The 2,196-nt window shown below is 27.5% G+C and overlaps 1 protein-coding gene across 2 annotated transcripts in view; it reads left to right on the forward strand.

Annotated features, from left to right (window-relative positions):
• Positions 1–1,156, forward strand: part of LOC108976408 (phosphatidylinositol 4-phosphate 3-kinase C2 domain-containing subunit beta) — a 47,006-nt gene extending 45,850 nt beyond the window's left edge. For both annotated transcript variants that reach the window (XM_018945476.1, XM_018945477.1), the window contains exons 17-18: positions 143–292; positions 359–1,156. In XM_018945476.1, coding sequence (XP_018801021.1) covers positions 143–292; positions 359–538 — 330 coding nt within the window. In that variant the 3' untranslated portion in view covers positions 539–1,156. The remainder of the gene's footprint in view (positions 1–142; positions 293–358) is intronic.
• Positions 1,157–2,196: the final 1,040 nt, after the last annotated feature.

The following is a 2,196-nucleotide window of genomic DNA, read 5'->3' on the forward strand; positions in this document are numbered from 1 at the left end:
TTAATTGTTTTATTAATAGACATTTTACACAGGATGTCATTTAATTTTATTTTTAGTATTTTTGTTTTAGTAAATTTTTTTTATGTATTATTTGGTTTCGTTTTAATAATTTTTTTTTCAAAATAACTCCTTACATTTACAGATTCATCACGCCAAGGGCCTGCCAATGCTGCAAGGTGGTCAAGAGCCCAATACTTATGTCAAATGCTATCTCAAACCAGATGCAACTAAAGTGACGAAACGTAAAACGAAAGTGGTGCGTAAGACCTGTGTGCCCAGTTTTATGGAAACGGTAAATAAGAAACATAAATTAATAAAAATAAAAGTGAAGAAAATTTGTAATCTACTCCTAATGTAGCTCGAGTACCGCATGCCCTTGGAGCACATACAAAACCGCTTTCTGCACGTGACCGTGTGGTCACATGACACATTACAAGAGAACGAACTGCTGGGCGGCTTTCAAATTGATCTATGTAAATACGATCTGCGTAAAGAACTGATCGATTGGTTTCGACTCGGTCCGATGAGCAGGAATTGAAGCACACAAACTATATAAAATGTCAAATGAAAGTAAAAGTGTTACTATAACTGTACATTCAACGCTCGGCAAAAATGCAGTTCGCCGCCCAAGCAGAAATATGCAAAGAGTTTTGTGAAAACTAATTGCAAGGCAACAGTATTTCTTCCGCACACGCATACATACATATAAGCACTACTCTACAGGGATGCCCATTAGGGATAGAGCAAAAGTTACTCATATTTATATGCGAACTTTTTGAAATAAATACAAACATATACATATACATACGTAGTATAAATACAAAGCAGCTTGGCAGCCAGTAAGCAGTAATCAGTAATCGGGTTCTAAAAGAAACGACATTACGTAGAAGCATACATACATACATATACATAAATATATTTTTATAAATAACTTTACTTAAATCCGTTGACAGCTCGACGTTTTTCTCTCTGCGCAACAGCACTTATGAAATGAACATTCCAAACGAAGCATATAGTAATGAGAGAGAAATAAAAAAACTAAAACAAAAATAAAAATTTAATAAAGCGAACAACATCGTATACAAAGCTGATTAGGTTTAAGAAGATAAATCTATTAAATGTAAGCACATTTCACATATTTATACGCTAGCCACGAGTTTTCGAAATTCGAAATTATTGCATTTAGACTTCTAATTTTGCATTTTCCATTGAAAAACCTTTTCAAACCAAAATTTTAAAAAATTGAGCATAAACATAAAATTGTATGATTTACATGTCTACTTTTAGGCCCAAAACTTGTTTTGTTTAGTGGATTTCTTATATACAAATTATTAAAGTAAATTATATAAATTAATTTTTATAAATTTAAGAAAAAATGTTTTTCAATCCGTTGCTGTCTCAAATTGTGAATATGAAAATATAACATTTAGTTTGCATAATTTTAGGCAACTTAGGAAAAAGTAAAATCTTCAATTCGAAATTGTATTTATATCTGAAAAATATTTTTTCGAACCACAGATTTCTGACGTTAAGAATCTTCACCTATTTTATTTAGTAGTTTCTCTTATAAAATTTAGAAAATATTAAAACTAAATTTCGAACTTTTATTTCCTTTTAAAAAATTATTTTTTCAAATAATATCTATCTCAAATTGTGAATATGAGTATGAGTAAATACGGCATACTGTTAGGTAATTTTTCTTACACAATTCCGAAAATTTAATTTATTATTACTAAATTATGTTTGTACATGAAAATAATGTTTTCGAACAATTGTTTGCGAAAATAAAGAATTCTCATCTCATAGGAAATTTAGAAAATTCTTAAATTGAATTTCGAAATATTCAAATACGAATAGTGTGATATTTAGTTTATGCTCAAAACTATGTTTTTTATTATTTTCGTTTATAAAATAAATTCGAAAATATAAAAAAATTTCGAAATTATGTTTATTTACATTTTTTTCACACAATTGCTTGAAAAAAAGTTTGATTTAATTACTTTAATATTTAAATTTCAAAACTTTAAAATAATTTTTCGAAATAAATTTGAAAATGTAAAAAATAAATTTAGAGATTATATTTATAGAAGAAATTCTTTTCGACCAATTACTTTTAAAAATCAAGGAAGTCTTTTTTTACAAAACTTTAAGCTCAAAATGTATTTATATACATATATTCGATTTTATAATTTTCAA

This window comes from Bactrocera latifrons, unplaced genomic scaffold, assembly GCF_001853355.1.
Source record: "Bactrocera latifrons isolate USDA-ARS-PBARC rearing strain unplaced genomic scaffold, ASM185335v1 scaffold_76, whole genome shotgun sequence".
Lineage (NCBI taxonomy): Eukaryota > Metazoa > Arthropoda > Insecta > Diptera > Tephritidae > Bactrocera > Bactrocera latifrons.